At 40.4% G+C, this 23,427-nt stretch overlaps 1 protein-coding gene across 1 annotated transcript in view; it reads left to right on the top strand.

Moving 5' to 3' along the window:
* Positions 1-568: 568 nt before the first annotated feature.
* Positions 569-23,427, top strand: part of LOC100929646 (zinc finger protein 454-like) — a 31,366-nt gene continuing 8,507 nt past the window's right edge. Inside the window, exons 1-5 of the mRNA XM_031949171.1 lie at positions 569-765; positions 1,669-1,720; positions 6,908-7,034; positions 8,482-8,577; positions 21,311-21,988. Coding sequence (XP_031805031.1) covers positions 1,691-1,720; positions 6,908-7,034; positions 8,482-8,577; positions 21,311-21,988 — 931 coding nt within the window. The 5' untranslated portion in view covers positions 569-765; positions 1,669-1,690. The remainder of the gene's footprint in view (positions 766-1,668; positions 1,721-6,907; positions 7,035-8,481; positions 8,578-21,310; positions 21,989-23,427) is intronic.

Raw genomic sequence — 23,427 nt, 5'->3', positions numbered from 1 at the left:
ATGATGAGAAGGAAGAGGAAAAGTGGGAAAAGATGAAGTCAAAGTTGGCTACCTGTAAAAAACCAAAGTAAATGTGATTCTGTGATTCGGGAACAGTTACTGGAAGGAGTTCCAGAGAGGGGGGAAAGATAGAAAAAAGGAGAAAATGTAATGCCAAAGGTTACTTTTAATGGGGTGACCAGTTCCTCCATTTGTCCTATTTCGTATTCTGCCTTAAGGTTATGACCGTCCCCTCTTAATGGTTGAGATAAAGGTGTTGTCATTAGAATATCAGTAACCTCCATCTATGAGGCTATCCCCACCTAGGTCTCTGCATTATGTCATTGTTCTTGTTTTTCCATAAAAGACTTGCTGTCCCGATAGTCGGGGCTAGACTCTTTGAGATGATAGTCTCGTCTCTAATCTCTGTCTTGCTCAGTTTCTTTTGGCATTATAAAAAGGGGGAGGAGGGAGAGGGAAGTGGGGAGGACTGGGAGGAGTTGGCAGCTGAAGAGACCATTGGGCCGGGGGCCGTAGCCTTCAGAACTGGTCCTGCTTGGGAGAGGAGAAGACTCCACCCTCCTGGGGGATGGACAGGGCCGGGCTCTGAGGAGCAAAAGAACCCTCCAGAGGAGGTTGGGGAAAGCCGGAAGTCTTGGAGCTGCGATCTTTTTGTCTGTCCCTCGGTCGTCCTCCCTTCCCAGGGAGTTTCGGGCTCTCTTCTTTTCCCGGGGAGCTCCTATCGCTTTGTTTTCTGGAAGCCGCAACCGTGCGTGCAGCTCTCAGGTAGGTCGGTGCCGGCGTTCCCAACACATGCTGGCTTCCGTGTACTGTCCCGCCCTCTGGGTCTCCTCCTCCTCCTCCTCCTTTGGCCTCGTGGAGAGTGTCCCCCAACTCTCCCGGGAGCGCCCCCTTAAGCCTTGCTGCTGGATGAGCTCCCCACCATTTGCCACACTTCCTGGCTCCTCCTATCCAGCTTTACCTCCCAGACTTCAGATTTTGCCCCTAGGATTCCGGGAGTCCTGATTTCAGCCTTCTGATCAGGACCAAGGCGTCCCTTCTCCCTGTCCTCTCCTCTTGCTTAGAAATTCAGTTTTTCCTTCAGACTCAAACACTTTAGGGATCCTCGAGTCCTGCCTTCCTACCCCCAGGACCCCCCCTTAGACCCATTGAGCAAAGCTCTTTCCTGCTTTCCCTTAACTGAACCCTGGCTCTTGGGCTGCGTCTCAGGCTTGTGGCTTCCTGTCTGCACGTTTCCTTTAGGGACGCCAGGTCCAAGCTCCACTGGAGTGAACCCGCAGTCATTCCCAGCTTTCCAATGCTCAACTGTCCCCCTGGAGCGTTTTTGTCCCAATAGTGGCCTTGATCTGCCGGGATCTCTATTGGCTTGTCTTGCCTCCCAGACCCTACCATTCCATCCCTGGCCCCTCTTCTCTGTGAACCCTCAGAACTCAATCTTAGCCTGGATTTTGTCTGGACTTTCCAGGTGACTCCAGACTGTCTCTGGCTCAGAAAAGCACAGAATTAAAAACCTTAGGTGCGACCTCTCTTATTCAGACCTTTGATAGTTGCTACATTGGTGGGGCCATAGAAGGTGGGACAGCAGGACTCTGAGGTGAAGAAAGACTAAGGGCCAGTTGGAGGAACTTTACAAAATGGAGTCAACTTGTTTACTTTTTCTTTGTACAGAGGGAGCCTGGAGCCAGAGTGAATGGGCCCTGGGAGCCTCAGACCTCCTCAGGTGAGTTCGATCCATACAGACCTGACCAACATCAACCATCAAACCATTTCCCTTGACATGGAGGATGGTGTATGAATCTGGCAATAACTTATGGATTTTTCCTTTACAAAAATATTTATTATATTAACACAGTAGGAACAACATTGCCCAGCTCTTCTGTGTTTTTGACTGATTCACTGAGATGTTAATTTTAATATCTTGTCATTTATCCTTGTTTTAGGTTTACCAATTTATTTTTCTAATTTTTTTGAATAGAGATATAGTTAATCTCTTTTTCTAAATGCTTAATGTGTGATTATAAGTCTGTGTCTCTTCCCCCCCCCCCCCCCGTCCCCCCCCAGCTGCTGCCGAGGTTTACTTTAGCTGAATCCTACAAATTTGGGGATATTGTTTAAACATTGTAATTTTTTTTCAATGTTATTTCTGAGATCTGTTCTCTGACCCAGTTATTATTGAATATGTGACTGGTAATTCTGCATTTATGTTTATATCTTTTGTCAATGATCCCTGAATCAATTTCAATTCTTATTTCCTTAGGGAATGAAAGGATGTATGAATTATTTCTGCCTATTTACCTTTGTCTGCAGTATCTCTATATCCCAGTGGTTCATTTTTATAGAAGTTCCATTTGTGACAAAGAAATATGCATATTTCTCTGTTGTCCCATTTAGAAGATGCCACAAGTTTTTTACCTCTGATTTCTTTAGACATTTGCTCATCACTTCTGTTTTCATTTAATTCTACATTTGTTCATCTCCCTTTTCTTTTTAGTTCTTTTGTAGCTTCCCTTCCTCTCTTGCCCTTCAACTACAGTTCTGTTCATCAGTTTTTAAATTTCATCCATTTTTCTTTTCCTTTCCAAGGAGGATTTCTCCCCTTCTCCTCATAGTCCATCTTCCCTTTCTGTTTTACTTACATTCTCATTCTCTCAGTCCTAGCTCCCCTCTCTCCTCCCTCCCCTACTCCTCTGGCCTTTCTCTTTCTCCTGTACACTTAATATAGTCAGAAGCCTCCAAGGTATCCACTCTGAGCTCTGCCCTCTAGATGCTTTCTGAGGTCAATCCCACTGATTCCTCTTTCCCCCATGGTGCCTTCCTTTCAGAATATTGTGTTTCACAGCAGGTGTCAGGGAGAACATGGCTCCATAGCCGGCAACATTGCCTCCTGATCTTTACCCTTTCTTGTTCCTTTACTTTTCTTCCACATTTTCCTAGAAATCTTAATCCTGCCTTTTCAGGGACTAAACCCCTAAGCCTCAGACTGAAGTCCCTTCTCTCTTCTAAGAATATCATCAATGGAACTTGTTCAGGCCTCCTTCTTTTCTGTACCTTTTCATTCTCTTTTGCTTCCTCCCCCACTTCTCAGGTGGTCTTCTCTTTCTAAGTCCATGGAACTCATCTCCTCAATTCCCATTTTTCTACCCTGTTCTCCAGCCTTTCACATTATTGATCACTCTGTCCTCTAAGATTCTGTCTTCTCCAAGTTTTTAGGAAATTACTCTCTCCTAGCTTCTATCTGACACCTTCTTCTCAGTCTCCTTTACTGGATGTTAGACTCCCCTTTACTATGGAATATTTACTTTTTGTCCCTTATTTTTTATCTCTCATCTGCAGGATAGGTCAACCTGGATTGCATCCTCAGCTTCACTAATCTCTGGAACCCATTGTTCTGTCCCTTCCCCTTATCTCCTTGGTTTGCATTTGTCTTCCACTGTTCCAATCTCAGTCAGTTCCATTGTATGAGAAGGTCTATCTCCTGTCTTGTAGGATCTTTTCCTTCTGAATTGCAATTTTTTAAAAATAACTTTTTATTGACAGTACATGTACATGGGTAATTTTTTGCAACATTATCCCTTGCACTCACTTCTGTTCCAACTTTTCCTTTCCCTCCCTCCACCCCCTCCCCTAGATGGCAGGCAGTCTTATACATGCTAAATATGTTATAGTATATCCTAAGTACAATATCCACTTCCATCAGAATATATCCTCATACAGAGGATTGTTGAAGTGTAATCTCCTGGTCCTGCTCATTTCACTCAGCATCAGTTCATGTAAGTCTCTCCAGGCCTTTCTGAAATCATCCTGCTGGTCATTTCTTACCGAACAATAATATTCCCTAACATTCATAAATCACAATTTACTCAACCATTCTCCAGTTGATGGACATCCATTCATTTTCCAGTCTGAATTGAATTGCTAAAGGTGACCACTGTCAGCCTTGCAGTTTGTAGCCCTGGGTTTTGTTTTTTCTGTTTGTTTGTTTCTGGGTTTGGTGTTCCTGTGGGTGATCTGCAGATTTTTTCCCCTTGGAATTTCATTTTCTCTGTCCAGAATTTCCTTCATGAATGGCTCCTTTTTTTTTTTTAACCTTGTCTTTCTGGGGAATCTGTTGAATGAAGTGAACTGTGAAAGCTGTCCCCCCCCTGTATAATGCAATTTTTCACCAATATGGTTCAGAAAACTGGAGGATAGGTAAGACCCCCAAAATAAAGTAATCAAGAAATTGAAGAAATGTATAAACTTTAGTGTGAGAAGCTTTCAACTGAAGAGGGGGGATGGAATGAAGTGAACTGTGAAAGCTGTCTCACAAGATGGAAACAGTGAGTGAGGCTCAGCTGTGGCCCAAGGCACAGTTTCCTCTCTCCAGAGTTCACGTGGTTTACAAGGATTGGGGGACCTTTGCTTTATGAGACTAAGCTGGGGCCACCTTAGGTTCAATGAACCTCCCATGTAAGATAATTCAGTAATTCTAAAGATGTGGTTGGGTTGAAACTTTTCCTCATTTATGACTTAGAATGGAAGGTCATTTATCCTGGCTAATTAGAGCAAAGATCCAGCCTATAGGGAGTGTTAGCCCAGGCCCCTACATAATTCTTGTCTGTTACCTGGGCCCTGCCTCTCCTTACCTAACTGTTTGTGGGGAGGGAGATGTCCTTTCTCTGGAGATCATAATAAAATGCCTTTCTGTTTTTGCTTTGAGAAATCTCCTTGATTTACTGATTTATGTGAGCCAGAGGTCTTGTCCCACACCCTGTCATCCTTAGGGTGTAAGTCCATGGGCAGGCTCTTTCCCTTCAGTATACTTTCCTTACGTCAGGGGCAGATTTTTTTTTGAATGTTAATTGTAATTTATTTCACTTTCCCCAGGCTGTCCTTCACTTCTGTGTATTTTCCTTCTCTGCCTACTTCTCTTTTGTTTTCTTTGGAAGGAGGTTCTCCATTCCCTTAATGTAGCAATTCACAAAAGAAGCCACAGGTCCCAGAAGGATGGAAAGGAGGCCTTCAATTCAAAGACAGAGTGGCGAGCTCAGCCAGAAAAGTCCCAAAGTAGAAATGAGGAGGTAACTGAGCTTTCTCCTTGAAAGCAGGTTGGGAGTGCATTAGCCCTACCTCATGTTGGTAAAGTGGGGCTATGGGATGCTTGTGAAGGAAAGAAATTTGTAATAGCTTCTCTTGGGGGGAGGTAAGGAATCAGAGATCAGTTATCCATCTGAATGGGATGGAGTGAGATCTCTCAGGAAATTGAGCAAAGCTCCTCCCACCTCAAAGCTAACACAGGCCCAAGTTTCACCTCCCATAGAATCCAGTGACTCACTGGAAAACCCCTCTACTCTCCATTGCCAAATCAGGTATTGCCTAGTAAGGGGAGATCTGAATTGAAAGGGAGATCTGGAGGGTTCTCTTAGGCCTGAAGCTCAGCCAGTGGGATTAAAGGGCAGCAGGGTGGGTGGGGAATTTTTGTGCTGGGGCTCTATAACACCTACTCTCAAACTTTGTATCCCAAATGAGGAGATATTCTTCTCAATAACATATAATAAACTTTTGTTTTGCTCCTAAAGATGGCTCCGGGTTGAATTAGAGTGCTCTCCATTTTATATCAAACAAGGCCTACTTGTGAGTCATCCTATGGTGGCTACTTTCCTTTGAATCAGTCAGTAGGGGCACTCTGCCTTTTGATGTTTTATTCCTTACTCCCCCCCTCCACCCTGTGTCACATGTTATCTCCCCTAACTTCCACTGCCTCCCAACTCCACTTCTTACAGATAACTCACCCTTTCAGGATTAGCCTTCCAGCTGAGGGCTTGCCCCAACCTCATGGGGGGGCCCCCCTTTCTACTGGGTAATTGTGAGTTCCACTGAGGAACTTGTCTTTTATAGGCTCTCCCACTCTATTTTATATTTGCCATATCGTATCCTGTGAAGATCGTGTATTTTAAAATCAGCCGGAGTCAGGAATTCAGGTAAGGGGAAAATCGTCAGTCTTTATTCTCAGTAAAGAAAGATCGGAGGTGAAAGAGAATGGGCAATAGCAATGTGTGTAGCTGAGTCAAGAAGCTAGCTAGACCAGCAGCCACATGACCAGCAGCTAGGAGTATGGAACCCAGGCCAATCTCTCCCAGCTTCTCTTTCTGTCTCTCTCTCTGCCTCCACCCACCAAAATCGTCATTTCCTATACAACACATCAGGACTTGCACAGAGAGTGGGCAGGGACCATTCTTTATCCAATCATGTATATTAATAGAGTATAGCCCAATTACTATTAAGCTTCACGTGCTTGGGACCTCAGCGCATCAACTCAAGCCTCAGCCCATTACAGTATCCCTTCACTTGGTCTGTAACCTATTCTCTCTCTCTTTTTTTTATTTTTTAAATTTATTTAATAGCCTTTTATTTACAGGTTATATGTATGGGTAACTTTACAGCAGTAACAATTGCCAAACCTCTTGTTCCAATTTTTCACCTCTTACCCCCCACCCCCTCCCCCAGATGGCAGGATGACCAGTAGATGTTAAATATATTAAAATATAAATTAGATACACAATAAGTATACATGACCAAATCGTTATTTTGCTGTCTGTAACCTATTCTCAATAAATCCTCCTTTTCCCAGAGAGAATGACCATGGTGAATTCTTCACGTGACTGAATCCCCACTTTTGGTGCCTGCCATTCCTTGGTGACAAACCCCACACCATCAGTCACACACTATAAAATGCTTTTGGCAAAATTCAGTCAGACTCTTATTGACCCTGGTTCCAGGAGCTGACTCTGACACTCTGAAATGGTCTGATCTTTGAGCAGATCCCTTCTCTGCTTTGTTTCCTGCTGTAAATTGAGGGTGAGGGTTCCCCTAATCCTAATTCTGAAGTGTCTCTGAGCTCTACATCTCATGACTTTTGCTGCTTTAGGAGTGGGTGACATTCAGGGATGTGGCTGTGGACTTTACCCAGGAGGAGTGGGGCCTCTTGGACCCTCCTCAGAAGGAGCTGTACAAGGGAGTGATGCTGGAGAATGCCTGGAACCTGCTTTCCCTGGGTAAGGACATTTGCCCTACTAACTGAATCTGCAGTCAAAAAGCATATTGTCATTTACTAGGATATAGTATTTGGGGGGGCAGTACCAGTTAGAAAGGAGAAAATGCTGGTCGGCTGTGTCCAAGCAACAGGGTCCTCCTGTATGTCTTTACATTGAATGATAAGAGCCATCTCAGAGATTATTTTGGCTGACTCTAACTGGACCCAAATTCATCTGCCAAATCTCTGAAAATGGCTCAGGCAGCTTTTCCTTACACGCCATTGCTCTTTGGGATGGGTCTAGCAATTGGAATATTCTTCTTTTTAATGGACATCAATTTTTAGCCCCTAGTTCCTAATTGTCCCCAGTACAGAAAGTTTGTCCTTAATCTTCCTTCTTATTGCCCTCACATTCTAGCACAAGTGGTGGGAAGGAAATGGGAGGGAAAAAGCATTTCCTCTGCCGCTGTGCCATATGCTTTCTGTACACCACTGTGGCAACAATGTTGTCTAAGAACAACTTCCAGCAAGTAAGTTGTTATTCTAAGTAACCAAATTAATGAAAAAGCACAAATGAGCAAAGATGCTATTTGCATCCAGAGGAAGAACTGATGACTAGGAATATGTAGAGCATAATTTGACATATATGTGTATCTGCATGGTTTCATAGGTACACCATATATATTTCTGTACAATGGCAGACTTCTCTAGGGTGGGGGCAGGAAAGTGAAGGAAAAAACATTTATAATTTTGTTGTCTATTTAAAAAGAACAGCAAGTTGTATATTGCAGATTTACTGTTTCATGGTCAATGATCTTTTTCATTTTACTAAATTTGGAAATGCTTGTTTGTAAAATTAAAGATAAAACAAAATATTATGTCTATTTAATATATTCATTTTGCAAGTTAGATGATGTTATCTCTATTTGAGAGTTAAGTAAACTGAGGTAAACATTTTAATACATTGAGCAAGGGATATATAGCTATTAACCATTCAAAGATTAGTTTAAACAGTGGTACTCATGCCTCTATGCCCATTTCTCCCTCTACCACCCTACCAGCTCCACCTAATTTCTAGATAATGGAACCTATGGAATGAGTCTGTCCTTCTCTGAAGAAGGGGTTCCAGGACTAAGATCCTTCTTGATCTGGCCGAGGCCACTCAGGCCCAAGAACCCTTTATGCCCAGGTATGGGGTTAGAAGTTTCAGCCATAATGTAACCCCACAGGATAGGAAGTGGTGGAAAAGCATTTGCCTCTTTCTCAGAACATATTGCATAACAGCATGATGGGGCAAACCCTATCATGCGTTACTAGGATACTAAGCACTAGTTGGTGACCAGAGACTCACGTTTGAACAGAAGGGGATGAATCTTAAAATGGAGCAGCTCTGAATCCTTACCCCCTTCCTTAAAGAGATCTAAATTTCAAGCTTTTCTCCTTCATCCCTAATTACTTTTCATGCCCAGGGCTTCCAGTTCCCAGAGAAGATGTGATCTCTTATTTTGAGCAAAGGGAAGTACCCTGGATGCTGCACTCAAAAGGCCTGAGGAGCTGTTCTCCAGGTGAGTGAAGAAAAAGCAGTTGTGGTTACAAGAGCCTTCAGGAGTTACCATGAAATAAAAACTTGGTTTGGGGGAGAAAACCCAGTCTTGGAATTCTTTTTTAGATATATTTTTTGTCAGTGGCTTCCCGGACTGGTCATTGAATTTCAGTTTCCCATCTATATAATGAGTGGCTTGCACTCCATGGACTTGTGGGTCCCAACTCCCAGTAATCATCTGTGAACTTATAAGAGTCATTGCTTGGAATCTGGGGCAATGGAATTCTCCTAAAAGTGCCGAAAGACAAATCTAGGTTGTCTGAGGTGAGCCATTTCTTAGGACTTCCAGTCAGCAAACATTATGGATCTGGTTCATGCAGGGCCCTAGGCTAAGCACCAGGAACAGAAAGAGATGCAAGAGACATCTGCTCTCATGGAGGTCACAGACTGTGGGGCAGACAATCTACCAGCAACTATGTAGAAACCCACTGTGGACCAGGAAAATTGTTTAAATTCAGAGCCTTACTAAATTACTAATTAGTGAGGTGAATAGTGATTTAAGGAAAGTATGTCTGATTCTTTTATTTTCCACATGTGTGACCATTTTCATCATATCAGTTTCAGAATTAGAATAGAGCTGATGGTACACTCAGAAATTGTTAATTAGTTCTTGAATCAGTAAGATTTGAGTTTTCTTCCCATCTCAGAAACGTGTTAGTCAAGTTACAGGATGTATCTTTTCTTCAGTTTATCTCTAAAATGAGATAGCACCTAAGTCGTAAGGTTCTCATGAGGATAACGTGAGACCATATTTATCCTCTACATGATACACAGTAAGTGCCATGTAAATGCTCACTGTTGTATTTTGACTATTTCTTCCCCAATTGTGCTTTCCTTTTTTGTAACATTGTTTAATAATGGAAAGCATCCTTTAAAAGGATAGAAATTCTTCAGATACTACTTTGTTATTTCTACCACTGGAGAGCGGGAATTTTACTTTGTAAAACTGTAACCACTCAAAATTATTTGCTAATTATTATTAAAAAGATTTGAATTTATATTGACTCATGACAAGTACAGGATTAATAATGTGCAAATTGCATTCAAAGGTCACTTGCAAGTATTCCTTTTAGTGTGTGTGTGTGTGTGTGTGTGTGTGTGTGTGTAACAGTGTTTAATAATGCAAAGCAACCTTTAAAAGAATAGCATTTCTTCAGATATTACTTTGTTTTTTCTACAACTGGTAAAGTGGCTACATTATCACTGACCAACACATGTTACCAACCAATGCCTTTGAAAAACTGCCAGATAGAAGAAGAGTAACATAAACGGAGGATATACCCAAATTAGAAAATGACCTTAGCATTTCAGTGAGTGGCATTTCAAGATCCATTTTTGTAGAAAGGATGTAAGACTTCCATGACAATTTCAGATGACTTCTACTCTGCATTGCTAGGGATCATGGTTTTCAAGTAGCCTGCCATCACTGCTGCAAGAATGGAAAGCCAGATAACCTCTAGATCTTGTCATTATCAGTTTGATGAGATATGATTACTAGGTAACCCAAGAATGAGAGAACAATTCTGGTACAGTCAGAGACTGCCACTGAGGGTCTTTTTATAACTATGGCCATTTGTACAAGATTGGCCAACCTTCCTGGAATTTTGGAAGCAACTAATGTCAAGTTGAGAAACTGAAAGAAGGTGTTGTACTTAGAAGCTCTCAGAGTTTGATGTAATTACTGCATGATCCCCCAAAGCAGCTTATACCTCATTATGATGATTTGAAATCACTGCAGAAAGATAGTTGTTAAGTTAGAAACATGCATATATATGTCCCAGAGGACAATTTACCACTTAAGGTGGCACTGATTAATTTTGGGATTAAATCCCTTTGATGGATTTTTTTTTAAAATTCTGTTTGTTAAAATGATATGTAGGGGAATGTGATGATAATTGTTTTTTTTTTTTTTTAATAAGTAGTGATTACATAAAAAAAGTAATACATAAAAACAAAATCACTTTTGCTTTAGATAAAATATGAAAAATCAACACATAAAAACCATTAATATTAGTGTTCTGAATGTGACCTCAGATAATGTAATAGAAAAAAAAATAAAATTGATAGTTATCACCAGTAAGTGACAGAAAAATTGACAGTGGATTTAACTTGTCAAGTACTATAGGCAGAGAAAGCCCATTCATAGGGGGTAAAATTCTGTCACAGTTCCTGGAATTTGGGTCAAGTTACTCAACTGTTCTGAGCTGATAGCCAGAGCTGTGCACCAAGGGAGAAAGGAAGGCACTTTGTGAATTGTCACAGGTTTAATGTGAGGATCCAATATATTTGTGCATGAAGGTCATTAGAAATTGAATCACCCTTGGCATTCGATGTAATGGGATTTTTCTCTTTAACTGGGGATTTAGAAAATAACTGAGTTTCTATGCTGCTGATAGAGGGAAGGGCATATAAATACGTGTATCTGTGTGAGCACATGCCTGTATGTGTGTGTAGTGTCTGTGTTTGTTTTATTCTTTGTTGTCTTTTTTTTTCCCCAGAAAGACAATTCAGGCTAGAAATAAAGGAACATGCTACAGAAGAAAGCTTTTTTGTGGTAGAAAGTCTCAAGCCAAGATTCATCAGTGATGGTTCTGCTTATTTCACTTTGAAAGATATCTGTGATAAATATAAAAAAATCCATATTGGAGAGAAATCTAATGAATGTAACCAGTGTGGAAAAACTTTTGCAGAAAGGGGAGCTCTTATTACACATCAGAGAATCCACACTAGAGGGAAAGCTTATAAGTGTAGCCAATGTAGAAAGGCTTTTGCAAAAAGGGAATCTCTTGCTGTACATCAGAGAATCCACACCAGAGAGAAACCTTATGAATGTAACCAGTGTGGAAAGGCTTTTAGAAGAAGAGAAGTTTTTATTATACATCAGAGAATCCATACTGGGGAGAAGCCTTATAAATGTAACCAGTGTGGAAAGGCTTTTAGACAAAAGGGAGCTCTTAACTGTACATCAGAGACTCCACACTGGGGAGAAGCCTTATGAATGTAACCAGTGTGGAAAGGCTTTCATAAGAAGGGAGTCTCTTGCTCTACATCAAAGAATCCACACTAGAGAGAAACTTTATAAATGTAACCAATGTGGAAAGACTTTCAAATATAAGCAGAGTCTTCCTCTACATCAGAGGATTCACACTGGAGAGAAACCTTATAGGTGTAATCAGTGTGGAAAGGGTTTTATACAAAAGGCAGCTCTTATTAGACATCAGAGTATCCACACTGGAGAGAAACCTTATAAATGTAACCAATGTGGAGAGACTTTTATAAGAAGGGGAACGCTTATTGAACATCTGAGAATCCACAGTGGAGAGAAAACTTATGGATGTAACCAGTGTGGAAAGACTTTTACAATAAAGGGAGCTCTTACTGTACATCAGAGAATCCATACTGGAGAGAAACCTTATGGATGTAACCAGTGTGGAAAGACTTTTGTAAGAAGGGGAGCACTTACTATACATCAGAAAATCCACACTAGAGAGAAACCTTATGAATGTAACCAGTGTGAAAAGGCTTTCATAAGATGGCGAGCATTTACTCAACATCAGAGAATCCATACCAGAGACAAATCTAATGAATGTAACTAGTGTGGAAAGACTTTTTTTCATAAAGGAGCTCTTACTGTACATTAGAGGATCCACACTGAAGAGAAACCTTACAAATGTAACCAATGTGGAAAGGCTTTTAGTCATAAAGGAGCTCTTACTATACATCAGAGAATCCACATTAGGGAGAAGCCTTATAAATGTAACCAATGTGAAAAAACTTTTATTCAGAAGGGTTATCTTTCTATGCACCAGAGAATCTACACTGGAGAAAAACCTTATGGATGTAACCAATGTGGAAACTTTTGTCCCACTTATTCCTGGGTCCTCAGATTCAGATTAGGGCTAATAATTCAGGTGACATCACTTAGCTTTCTGAGGGTGATTGGCATTTGGAAGACAGCATGATATGGGAAATCCTCAAGCTAGAACTTTGTTGAATGAGGAAACTTGAACATCATTCCTAAATATATAACTATGTGACTCATGAAATAGGGTTCTTGCCATATTCGGGCAGAAAATATGTTTTATTAAGATTCCTTTAGGAATGAAAGATTTCAACTCCAAAGTTTCAGCTTACATCCATCAAATTGACAGAGATAACCCTAAAAGCTAGAAATAAGTGTTGGGGGGTTACAGAATTAGAGGCTTAGTAATATAATGTATTTAGTTATGAATTGATCCATCTGATCAAATGTTCAGACTTTGTGACAGAGACTCTGCTACAAGGCTTGAACTTGAAGGAATGAGGGAAGTAAAAGTTCTAGCTACACTAAAATAATCATTGTGGTGTCTTTTGTTGTTGTTGTTTGTAAGGGTCTGGAGAGGAACCTCGCATAGTATAATGAAGTCAAGAGGCTTTGATGCCTGAGGCATCCAGATGTGACCTCTGCAGCTAGTAGGGACTGCCTTGTGAGCAGGAAGCTCTGGCCGCATTGAGAATTAATCATCAACAGGAGATGGCTCCTTCTCTTACTGGCTGTGTGTGTGACCTCATAGATCCAATATAAGTAGTGGGGACCTGGAAGTAGGTAGAGGCAGTAGGAGTTCAGTGGGAGTTCAGTGGGAGTGTGGGAGAGTGCAGGAGTGGTGCAGGATGTGATCACATAGAATAAGGCTCATAAGCCACTGTGTCTGGGTGCTCTGTTGGACAAGAGAACCACTGCTTGGTGAGGCAGTAGCTAGATGTAATGTTCTTCTTTTCTTTGGTTTCTTTGGGGGTCTCTGGAGGAGCCTTTGTTTCAGTTCAGTAAGCACCTCAAGTGCAGCCAGGTGTTAAAGTCCAAATCCTTTATTATCTCTTTCAAAGTCTTGTCTCCTTCACTTGGGGCTTGACTAGTTTTCTTAGAGCCCTATCTCTCTCCTTGGTTCTGAGAGCTTGAGCTCCTGCCTCCTTCTCTGCCCTCTGAATCTCTCTGAATGAATCCTAGCTGAGGCTCCTAGCTTATATGCTCTACAATGAGTATATACCAATCATTATGTCACTAAGAAACCATTATTTGTTGTAAGATTAAATCTGTCATACTGAACCATGCTAAAATAGATAACTATTGCCTCTATCAATTCCACTGACTTAGTACCTTATAAGAATTCTTTGTTTCAAGTTCAGAGTTCTGGCCCATAACATCTCCAGCTTTCTTTTGTTTTTAGAATATAGGTGGTCATGACCTCCCTGACTTCTCAAGGAGGTGCAAACTCCAAAACAGGAGGTGATCACACCTTCCCTGATTGCTCAAAAAAGGGGTGAAAACACCATAAAAGGAGGTGATCACACCCTCCCTGACATCTCAGGAAGGGAGATGAAAACATCAAAGGAAATGTGAAATCAAATCAGATTAGCGGGTTTCTGAAGGGTCTCATTTGACACAGGTATACATAAATCCATCAATTTGGGAGGTATTACCCATAATTACATAAGTTACATATGCATACAGTAACACAGGGTAGTACTGATATAACAAATAACATGAATCAACATGAGGAATTATACATGTCCATAAGTCCTAGAAATAGTCCAAAAGAACTTCATGTGTGTAGGAAATCCAATGATTCCTGCTGGTTTTGAAGTTCTGTAGCAGTCTCATTATCAGCCATGTTCTTTCAGTGTCAGATGTTTCTTAGGTCTTCTTTATTTCGAGGTTTTTCTCTTTTTCTGTCTCTCTGAACCAGGTGCTGTTGGCACCCATCTGATTCCTTTTCCATCTGTAGAAATACAAGCAAACCCTTTCTGTTATGGGCCAGAACTCTGAACTTGAAACAAAGGATTCTTACAAGTTGCTAAGTCAGTGGAATCAATAGAGACAATGGTTGTTTAGCATGATGCTTAAAAGTTCTTTAGTTCAGTATATGTATTTAGTACTTAATATAGTTCCACAAGATTCACACCTTTGATAAAAGAGCATATAAGCTGGGACAAACTCAGCCAGAATCAGAACTAGGCAAGACAGAGACCATGGTGGTGGTGGTCCTCCTGACTCCCCCACAGAAACCAAGATACATTCAGGAGGACCTCAAGAAAGCTGGCCCGGGCCCCAGGCAAGGAGTTAATAAAGGATTTGGACGTGGCTGAACACCTGGCTACACTTGTGTGATGATTACTGAACTGAAATAAAGGCTGCTCCCAGAGACCCCAAGAAAACCAAAAAAAAAGAACATCACCCCTTTCTCCCAAGCAGTTAACCTATCTAGTCCCTTCTTCTTCTTCTTCTTTTTTTTTTTTTTAACCACTTTCTAAATCTCTCCTCATCACCTGGCAATTACATTGGAGCTGCTTGCACTGGACACTGATCTTCTGTTGTGTTAAAAAGCCTATATTCTCTCCAATTGTAATCCCTTTCTCCCATCTGATTGCTTTTTGGGTGATCAGAGTCCTGAACTTCTAAGGACTCTCTGGGTGTAAACTCAGCTGCCATTATGCCCCACCTGTCTTTTGTATGATATCTTGGAGCTGGGCCCTTCCTCTCATTTCCCTGAATCAATCTATAGTCTGAGCCCCAGTGGAAGCCTCGGTTGCATTTTGGACATAGGGTTTTGGGTCTTATTCTTTCACCTTATCCTCTCACTCTATCTCTTTGCTCTCAGATGTCCATTTTTTTCACATTGAACATCTGTGCATCTCTCTAGAAGTCCCTTGCCAAGAGGGACCCTGTCTTTCCATTTTCATCATAGTCTGGATATAATAAGTACTTGTACCCACTGTGGCACAGCGTCTTACGATCTCCTCTAAAGGAGCATCTTTGTGTAGTCCCCATATAATTCTTCAAACCTTCTTAGCATTTTCCTTAGCCAGTTGTTCTAATCATAATTCCTGTAACTGCATTTTCTCCAATGGTTCTTGTGATAACTGTCTGCAGATGTCCCACAAAATCAGCAAAAGCTTCATTGGGATTTTGCTCTATTTTCATGAAGACTTCCCCTCGATCTTTTCCTGGGAGGGTGACCCAAGCTTTTATAGCAGCAGCAGCAATTTACTCATATGCTATCATAGGTAATTAATCTGTGCTAAATTGTCTGCATACTGATCTTTACCTTCCAGTTGGTCAAAGGTAATTTGTATATTAACTCCAGTTTGCCTATTTTGTTGGGCTTAAATCCTACATAATTCACCATACTCTGAAAGACACAATAAGTTTTGTCCAGATTTTAAACATGTCCTTGCTATGGATTTCCAATCACTAGGGGTTAAGATTTCATAAGCCAAATTCTTTAGTAACATCTTAACATAAGACGATGTACTACCATAAAGAATGCAACCCTTTTTCAAATCCTTAATTTTTTCCCGATCAAAAGGAGTGTATGTTCTCCTTTGTTGACCTGAAGAGTCAAACTCTTCAATCACAGAATATGCATTTATTAAATGAGATATATCCTGTCCTTTTTTAGCCTCAACCAGTGTCTTTTGTAATCTTGTCATAGGCTGCTTCGTGGGTGTTGATTGTGTTACTGCCTCTCCCCTTCCTTCTCCCTCCACCCATGAAGGGTTAATTGAGGGGGGAGGGTCATGAGATGGGGAATGTCCTAATGGCTACTGCTGTGAAGCACTATACTCAGAATTGTACTTAATTCCTTTCTTGTCTTTCATCATCCTTTTCACCTAGTTTGTCTGGATCCTCTTTCTCCTGCTCTTTCTTTTTTTTTCTTGTTTTATGACTTATGTAATTTCCTAAAGCCAATTGTATTAAGTTATATGTATAAAATGTTTCTTTGGAAATTGGGTCAGGTCCATTATCATTGTATGGTCACATGGTTGTTCTCCTACTAATTTCCACTTGTCTGGATTTAATTCTTTTTCCTTAGAGAACCAAGGAGATGTATACTGTACTGTTTCTAAAAGTTCAATGATCTGCTCCAAAGTTACAATCAAACCTTGGTTTTTCAAAAGTCTGACAATGCTTTCTACACATTTTCCTTTCGATGGAGAAATCTCCTTTCTAAACATTTGTCCTATTTTAGCTAAAATACTACTTTAGCCCTTAACAAAGTTTCCCTGTCTATTTTTGAACTTATCCTAATTTCTGGGTTGCGGAGACTTTTCCACTGAACTCAGTCAGGATCCTGTCAGCCCCACCCCATGTTGGGTGCCAAAATGTAATTTTCTCTTTTTCTTCGGTTTCCTTGGGGTTCTCTGGGAGGAGCCTTTGTTTCAGTTGAGTAATCACCATAAGTGCAGCCAGGTGTTAAAGTCCAAATCCTTTATTACCTCTTTCAAAATCTTGTCTCCTTTACTTGGGGCTTGGCTAGATTTATTTAGAGGCCTATCTCTCTACTTGGTTCTGAGAGCTTGAGCTCCTGCCTTCTTCTCTGCCCTCTGGATCTCTCCGAATAAATTCTAGCAGAGGCTCCTAGCTTATATGCTCTACACTGAGTATACACTAGTCATGTCACTAGGAAACCATTACTTGTAAGATCTATCATACTGAACCATGCTCAAGTAGATAACTATTGCCTCTATCAATTCCACTGACTTAGTACCTTGCAAGAATCCTTTGGTTCAAGTCCTGCATCATAACAACCAGAGATTTCTGAAGGCCTTGTATTAGGTAAGAGTAAGAAACACTGCTCAAAGAGGCAGTGGCCAGGGATTTCTGAAGGCCTGGGATTAGGCAAGACTGACAATCAGCAACCTTTGAGAGAGGTTACAGTTATTGTTTTACTTTGTATGATTTTTTTGGTAGCAAAACATAATGTAGGTACAAAAAAGAAACAAAATAGGTGTTGTTTAGTTGGAGAATGTCTAAACAGATTGTGATAATGAACATATTTGAGTGATGTGACATGAAAAACTGGATAGGAAGAATTCAGAGAAACCTGGGAATATGGAAATTAATGCAGATGGATTAACCCAACATCAGTGACTCTCTCAAATACCAGTGATCTCTTCTATTTGAAATTTCTTGCAACCATGGAGATTCATGACTGTGTCCATCCTGTGTGTTTCTTGCCTATTATGTTTCACATAAGTTCACAGAGGATCCATCCAATATGATGGAGGCTTTCTCTTACCATCTGAAGGGCACTTGTTTTGGCTATCCATTCATCAGTGCTCTTCCTTGCCATGTGTCCACCACATCTTCCCTTGGTCTACAATTATTTCATGTGAAGTATGAGCAATGTCAATTATTCCAACAAAGGACACCAAGAAATTTCAGAAAATGCTTGACAATTGGAAAGTCCAACTGGACTACAAATTAGTTTGTAAAATCTTTTAATTTTATGATCTTTTTATGCTAACAATGGAAAAAATACATCTCTGAGACCCTACAATTTGTCATTCTTAATAGGTTTATACATTAGACGAAAATGGGGGCCTTCACCAGTTGTCTGGGTCTATCTTTTGCCCCTGGGCTGACTGAAAGACTGAATGAGTCTGGTGACTTTGCAAGGTTCTGACTCACTTAAATCCACCTTACTTGCAGAGTAAGACATGAAAAGATCAAAGAACAAATAAGGAAAAAATAAATTCATATTTAAAAATGGCAGTGAGAAAGCATATCAGAAATTGGTGGGATGGAGCCTAATGTGCTCTAGCAAATGTCTAAATACTTCGTAGACTTTTTATATCCCCAAATGGCAACAGGGACTTACCACGTCCAAAGCAAAACCTATTACCTCTCCTCAAAATCATAACCCGCCCCCCCTTCCCAAATTTTCTTTCTTGAGGATGCCAGCACTCTGTCTCTGTCTGTCTGTTTCTGTCTCTATGTCTGTCTTTCTCTTTCATCACATGGCTCAGTTACTCTTAAGGCCATTATCCTCACTTCTTATAATTTGAGACAAATGTTAAGGAATTGCTTCTGGGTTCCACAGCTAATACACAGCCACCATGAAGTAAAAGCTTGGTTTGGGGGAGGAAGAACAGCCTTGGAATATTTTCAGATATGTTTTGGCAGTGGCTTCCTGGACTAGTCACAGAATCTCAGTTTCCCATCTATAAAATGAATGGCTTGCACTCCATGGCCTTGTGGGTCCCAACTCCCAGTGATCATCTGTGATCCTATAAGAGTCATTGCTTGGAATCTGGGGAAAATTCTCCAGAAAGAGCCAAAAGGGTTCAGGATGTCCGAGGTGAGCCATTTTATGTGCCTGCTCCATGCTGGGCCCTGAGCTAAGTACCAGGAACAGAAAGAGATGCAAGGGATATCTGTTCTCATGGAGGTCACAGACTGTGGGGCAGACAATCTACCAGCAACTATGTAGAAACCCACTGTGGACCAGGAAAATTGTTTAAATTTAGTGCTTTAGGAGGCTGCTAATTAGTGAGGATACTAGTAGTTTAAGGACAGCTGTGATGACTGCGTATTTTAAAATCAGCCAGTCAGGAATTCACGTTAGGGGAAAATAGTCAATCTTTATTCTCAGTGAAGAAAGATCGGAGGTGGAAGAGAATCAGCAATAGCAATGTGTGCAGCTGAGTCAAGAAGCTAGCTAGACCAGAAGCCACGAGACCAGCACCACCAGAGTAGAACCCAGCCAGCAATCTCTCCCAGCCTCTCTTCCTGTCTCTCTGTCTCCACCCACCAAAATCGTCATTTCCTATACAACACATCAGGACTTGCACAGAGAGTGGGCAGGGACCATTCTTTCTCCAAGCATGTATATTAATAGAGTATAGCCCAATTACTATTTAGCCTCACATGCTTGGGACCTCAGTGCATCAACTCAAGCCTCAGCCCATTACAAACAGCACACTGGGGAGAAAACAGCCCACATGAAATAAAAGTGAGCATGTGTACAACCCCTACTGTGTGTCATGCACTAGATAAATATAGTCTCATGTTATCCTCATGAGAACCCTAGGATTTAGGTGCTAATATTAGGCTCATTTTAATGATAAATTGAGGAAAGCAGAGGTCCTGTAACTAGACTAGCAAGCTTCTGAGATGTGAAGAAAACCCAGCTCTTACTAATTCCAACCATATGTACAGTTTTTCCACTGTCCTCTCAGCTCTATTCTGATTCTGAAACTGATATGATGAAAATGGTCACATATGTAGAAAATAGAAGAATCAGACAAAGTTTCATGGAGAGTTAGAATTTCACTTTGTAAAACTCTAACCAATCAAAATCATTTGCTGATTATTATTAAAAAGATTTAAAGTTCTATTGGCTTATGATGAGTATATTAACAATGTACACAAATGCATTCAAAGGTCACTTGCAAATACTGTTTTTTTTTTTTGTAATAATGTTTAATAATGCAAAACAACCTTTAAAAGGAGAGAATTTCTTCAGATACTACTTTGTTTTTTTCTAGCAGTGGTAAAGTGCCTACATTATCACTGAACAATCTTTGTTGCCAACCAATGCCTTTGAGAAACTGCCAGACAGAAGAAGAGTAACATAGACAGAGGATACACTCAAATTAGCAAATGACCTTAGCATCTCAGTGAGTGGCATTTCAAGGTCCATTTTTGTAGAAAGGTTGTAGACTTCCATGATGATTTCATGATGGCTTCTACTGTGCATTGCTAGGGACCATGTTTTTTGGGTAGCCTGCCCTCACTGCTGCAAGAATGGAAAGCCAGATAACATCTAGATCTGCTGGTTACTGGTTTGATGACATGTGATTATTAGGTAATCCAGGAATTGGAGAACAGCTCTGATGCAGTCAGAGCCTGCCACTGGAGGTCTTTTTATGCCTGTGGCCATTTGTACATGACTGGCCAACCTTCTTGGAATTTTGGAAGCAATTTTGTCCTAAGCTGAGAAACTGAAAGATGTTGCACTTAGAAGCCCTCAGAGTTTGATGTTATCACTGCATGATCTCATAAAGAGGTATATTTCTGATCATGGGCAGTTTGAAATCACTGCAGAAAGACAGTTGTTAAGGTAGATAGATGCACATACATGTCCCAGAGGACAATTTACCACTTATGGTGACACTGATTAATTTTGGCATTAAATCCCTTTGGTGGATTTTTTTAAAAATTGTGTTTGTTAAAAGGATAAGTAGGGGAATATGATGATAATTGCTTAAAAAAAATTAGTGATTACATAAAAAAAAAAGTAATGGATAAGAACAAAATCACTTTTGCCTTAGATAAAATATAAAAAATCAATGTGAAAAACATTAGTGTTAGAATTCTGAATGTGACCTCAGATAATGTAATAGAAAAAAAATAAAATTGATAGTTATCATCAGAAAGTGATGGAAAGATTGACAGTGGAGTTAACTCGTCAAGTACTATAGGCACTCAAGTACTATAGAGAAAGCCCATTCATAGGGGTAAATTTCTATCTCAGCTGCTGGGATTTGGGTCAAGTTACTCAACTGTTCTGAGCTAATGGCCTGAGCTGTGCACCAAGGGAAAAAGAAGACACTTTCTGTGTTGTCCCAGGTTTACTGTGAGGATCCAATGTATTTGTGCATGAAGGTCATTAGAAATTAAATTATTCTTGGAATTTGAGCAATGGAATTTTAAGTCATTGATTCTGCCTAGTTAGGATTTTTCTCTTTAACTGGTGAAATAGGAAATAACTGAGTTTCTCTTCTGCCAATGAGGGAAGGAGATATAAATATGTGTCTTGTGTGAGTGCATGCCTGAATGTGTATGTGTGTATGTGTGTGTGTGTGTGTGTGTGTGTGTATGTGTGTGTAGTGCCTGTATTTGTTTTATTCTTTGTTGTTTTTTTTTTTCCCAGAAAGAGAATTCAGAATAGAAATTAAGGAATGTACTACAAAGGAAAGCTTTTCTGTGGTAGAAACTCTCAAGCCAAGATTCACCTGTGATGGTTCTGCTAATTTCACATGGAATGATATCTGTGATAAATATAAGAAAATCCATATTGGAGATAAATCTTATAAACGTAACCAGTGTGGAAAAGCTTTTGCAGAACGGGATTCTCTTGCTGTAAATCAGAAAATCCAAACTGGAGAGAAACCTTATAAATGTAACCAATGTGGTAAAACCTTCAAATGGAAGCAGAGTCTTCCTCTACATCAGAGGATCCACAGTGGAGAGAAACCCTATGGATGTAACCAATGTGGAAAGGCTTTTAGACAAAAGGGAACTCTTATTGTACATCAGAGAATCCACACTGGAGAGAAACCTTATAAATGTAACCAGTGTGGAAAGACTTTTGGAGAAAGGGGAGGTCTTATAAGACATCAGAGAATCCATATTAGGGAAAAGCCTTATGAATGTAGCCAATGTGGAAAGGCTTTTAGAGAAAGGAGAGCTCTTACTGGGCATCAGAGAATCCATACTGGAGAAAAACCTTATGAATGTAACCAGTGTGGAAACACTTTTGGAGAAAGGGGAGGTCTTATAAGACATCAGAGAATCCATCTTAGGGAAAAGCCTTATGAATGTAACCAATGTGGAAAGGCTTTTAGAGAAAAGGGAGTTCTTATTGGGCATCAGAGAATCCATACTGGAGCGAAACCTTATGAATGTAACCAATGTGGAAAGGCTTTTAGAGAAAAGAGAGGTCTTAAAAGACATCAGAGAATCCACATTATGGAAAAGCCTTATGAATGTAACCAATGTGGAAAGGCTTTTAGAGAAAGAAGAGCTCTTATTAAGCATCAGAGAATCCACACTGGAGAGAGACCATATGAATGCAACCAGTCTGGAAAGACTTTTATAAGAAGGGCATCTCTTACTGAACATCAGAGAATCCATACTGGAGAGAAGCCTTTTGAATGTAACCAATGTGGAAAAACTTTCAAATATAAGCTGGGTCTTACTCTACATCAGAGCAAGCACACTGGAGAGAAATCTTATAAATGTAACCATTGTGGAAAGGCTTTCGCAAGAAGGCAAGTGCTTAGTGAACATCAGAGAATTCACACTGGAGAGAAACCTTTTAAATGTAACCCATGTGGAAATGCTTTTGCAAGAAGGGAAATGCTTATTGAACATCAGAGAATCCATACTGCAGAGAAACCTTATAAATGTAAACAATGTAGAACGGCTTTCGCAAAAAGGGGAGCTCTTAATGCACATCAGAGAATCCACACTGAGGAGAAGCCTTATAAGTGTAACCAATGTGAAAAAAGTTTTATTCATAAGGGTTATCTTTTTGTGCATCAGAGAATCCACACTGGAGAGAAACATTATAAATATAATGAGTGGGGAAAGGCTTTGAGAAAATGGCTTGCTGTTAATGGACATCAGAGTACCCACACTGGAGAGAAACCTTATGAATGTAACCAGTGTGGAAAGACTTTTAGTCATAAAGGAACTCTTAATGTACATCAGAGAATCCACACTGGGGAGAAGCCTTATAAGTGTAACCAATGTGAAAAAAGTTTTATTCATAAGGGTTATCTTTCTGTGCATCAGAGAATCCACACTGGAGAGAAACCTTATGAATGTAACCGGTGTGGGAAGGCTTTTTATCATAAAGGAGCTCTTAATATACATCAGAGAATCCACACTGGGGAGAAACCTTATAAATGTAACCAGTGTGGAAAGGCTTTTAATTATAAAGGATCTCTTAATGTACATCAGAGAATCCATACTGGGGAGAAACCTTATAAATGTAACCAATGTGAAAAAAGTTTTATTCAGAAGGGTTATCTTTCTGTGCATCAGAGAATCCATACTGAAGAGAAACCTTATGGATGTAAGCAGTGTGGAAAGGCTTTTAATCATAAAGTAGCTCTTAATGTACATCAGAGAATCCACACTGGGGAGAAACCTTATGAATGTAACCAGTGTGGAAAAGCTTTTACTCATAAAGGAGCTCTTACTGTACATCAGAGAATCCACACTGGGGAGAAATCTTATGAATGTAACCAACATGGCATAGGT

The sequence above is a fragment of the Sarcophilus harrisii genome, chromosome 1 (genome assembly GCF_902635505.1).
Source record: "Sarcophilus harrisii chromosome 1, mSarHar1.11, whole genome shotgun sequence".
NCBI lineage: Eukaryota > Metazoa > Chordata > Mammalia > Dasyuromorphia > Dasyuridae > Sarcophilus > Sarcophilus harrisii.
Note: the sequence above shows the minus strand (reverse complement) of the source record. Positions and strands in the feature narration are given on the sequence as shown.